The 2,847-nt window shown below is 44.6% G+C and overlaps 1 protein-coding gene across 1 annotated transcript in view; it reads left to right on the top strand.

The window, feature by feature from the left end:
* The window catches only part of LOC146198567 (neprilysin-2-like), a 31,870-nt gene extending 29,321 nt beyond the window's left edge, over positions 1 to 2,549 (top strand). The window contains exon 3 of the mRNA XM_084592616.1: positions 2,277 to 2,549. Coding sequence (XP_084448742.1) covers positions 2,277 to 2,549 — 273 coding nt within the window. The remainder of the gene's footprint in view (positions 1 to 2,276) is intronic.
* The last annotated feature ends 298 nt before the right edge of the window (positions 2,550 to 2,847 follow it).

Genomic DNA, 2,847 nt, shown 5'->3' with positions numbered 1-2,847 from the left:
TGAAATCTACGTAGCTTCGCATGTGAGGTGATTACAGTAGGTTGCATATAGCGCCCCTACTTAAATAGCCACCTTGTGACTCCATTAAACTTCTTAAATAAATTAATCTATCATTTTGCATCTGAATAGAGGAATGCATCGTGGCTATGAGTAGTGGCCTTATAGTTCGGGAATTGAGGCGGAGTTTCCTAAATCGATATTACCTTGCCGCACAGCTACGTTTTGGAGGCCATGTGTGAGCAGTCTGTGTGTTGTCACGAGAAAATGTGGTGTGGCGCCAGCAGGATGGGCTGTGCCACGACAAAACTGGCTTTGAAGCGAAGACTTCACTACGCCAGCTTTTTGAGCCGTCAGCATCACGAAGGTTTCATCTTCAAGTGACCATGACAAAACCTGCGCTTTTTCTTTCTTATAAATTGATCTACAATTGAAGCTAAATGTTCGCTATACTAGGTAGAGCCGTTCTTCGAGTGGCACTAAATTTGACCTCCAAGTAGGTTCAAGTAGTATACAACCTTCGCAGCGCATTGAAAACCCGTTATCAGGGCACTCCTGTGATTGGGAAAAGGAATCATGCCCCAGCAAAGTTAGACAACATTTCGTAAGCTTGCTTCGTGTGATAATGAGAGCTTAAGAACTCCTTGCATTGTAGCTATTCGCAAGTTAGGAAAAAAGTAACCCTTGCATTGAATCCTTATTATGGACATTTTGAAGTGCTCCGATGTCTCCTTTTACGGGAATATAACCTCCTAACGGTACTATGGTAGCATTAACTCTTCTGCTCGTACACGTCATTGCTGCTGCTGGCCCTCATTTATGTGGCAGCTGATATAACAGCGCCTTTCAAGCTCTCGCTGTAAACTTCAAAGTAACCCGGAAGGGCTCTAGAAAGGAGTCTATTTTTTTCTGCTTCTTTCGCACTAAGTAATAATACCAACTTATTATTTGTACTGATAGAACCGAAGCTCTCGCTACGGTGGCGCAGCTGTCCTTGCTGAAAAGAGAACAGGAATAAATGTTCTTGATCAAATACGAAATCACGAGGGCCTATCCGTTAAAGTTTTCTTGTGTAGGTTTATCGCTGTCCTAATTTTTATGATGATTACTTATTTAACTTAAAAAAAAAAAGAATTCAAGGAAAGCTTTGCAATGCCTGACATGCCGATCATCGGCATCTAGCCGTAAGGTGTCTTCTACTGCCTTAAGCAGCTTGATGATGTTAATAAAACATTAGTCAATCTCACAGCAAAGTAAACAGTCTAACATCCTTGAAGTAAACAGTGTCACACATTGAATTGTCCGTCCAACGTATGTCCGACCCTTACGATAAATCGCTAGAAGCATCCAGTAGGCATGAGAAAGAAATCAAACTCTTAAGCAAGAGAGTAGATGACATTGAAACAAACCAGGACAGAGAAGAAATTTGGAAGCTGCGTAAGGAAATGAAGAACTAAGCCTGTACAGTGGGTGCCAAAATATGGAAATTCACAGACTGTAACAGAGGGAGAGAACTTCCTGGACAAAGTCAACAACCTTTACTCGAAAATGGCAGGAATGTACTCGGAATTTCGTCTGCGCAAATGAGCTGGTTGATAAGATCCGCATGCGGTATCACGCATATCGTCTGTGCTAGAAATAACCAGGCTACAATGTTTCCCTCTCAGCTGCATAATGAAGTAATGAAGCCTTTATGACGCCCCAAACGTGAACAGAGTATGTTAATAGCTAAGCACACAAGTTTTCTACAGCAGACATAATATTGGGATTAGCGTCACCGTAAAATCCCTACTGCACGTACGAGAATCGAACAGTTGGTCTCTTGAGGCTCTGGCGGCATATTTCACAGACAACGAAGGAACCGCCTTTAGCGTTCTCGGGCAGTCGTGTACATAGAAATAGGCTTAAGGGCCAAAGGGGCGGCCAACCTCTAAAATGTCTTCAGAGGGGAATGCAACACCTCTCCCCAAGAATACAACTTCATGGAATCAGGTCTTATTTCTAATGAATGCTCGATATCTAGGACATTATTAATGTGAGGCCCAGAGAGCTAGTTGCCGTTGAAGCCCGTCGTAGAGGAATTCGTGTGAGTATATTGAGCCGAGCAAAAATCATTTATATATATACTAACAAGTGGCCGGAACATTGTTTAGGCAACAGATTAGTAGTGGAGGCAGCCTCGAGGCTGCATTAGTGTGGCCAGAGGTGATGTTGTATTTGTAGTGCGTAGAGTACAGAGGGTTGAAACACTAATAACCATCACTTGCTGCGCGCAACAGGTTGCTGCGAGTGCGTTCAAGCGGCGCCTTTCTCCGAAAGCTCCTTCGGGCCTCGCTCCGTTCACCAACGAGCAGTTGTTCTACGTGAGCTCGTGCTTCAAGTGGTGCAACAGCCAAGGCGGGCCTGAGGCCGACAAAGACCCGCGCACTGTCCACTCGGACATGTATAAGCGCTGCAACGCTCCGCTACTTGTGGAAGAGAACTTCCTCGCCGCCTTCAACTGCACGGCTAATGCCGCCATGCGGCCGCGCCAAAAGTGCGCATTTTCGTAACGTTGATCACAACTATATATGTGATTAGAGCACTTGAGGTCAATAAAACACTTCGCTGACGCAAATATCTGCAGATATATAGTTTCCACTTTCCAAAAGTTCGAGGTCAAAAGAATTGGGAGGAAGCCGAAGCTAAGCTTCGTCTCAAAGGGTAGACACGATTGCGCCTTCAACACAACGCTTTCATTTTGTGTCCGAAACACATGCTAGTGAGTCATACGGACCACAACGCGTGCACAGGATGCCACTCTAACAGGATTGATGCTAACGACCATGGCACATTTGCTATCTACTCCTC

The sequence above is a fragment of the Amblyomma maculatum genome, chromosome 2, assembly GCF_055883805.1.
Source record: "Amblyomma maculatum isolate TAMU_Amacu chromosome 2, ASM5588380v1, whole genome shotgun sequence".
In the NCBI taxonomy this organism is placed as follows: Eukaryota; Metazoa; Arthropoda; class Arachnida; order Ixodida; family Ixodidae; genus Amblyomma; species Amblyomma maculatum.
Note: the sequence above shows the minus strand (reverse complement) of the source record. Positions and strands in the feature narration are given on the sequence as shown.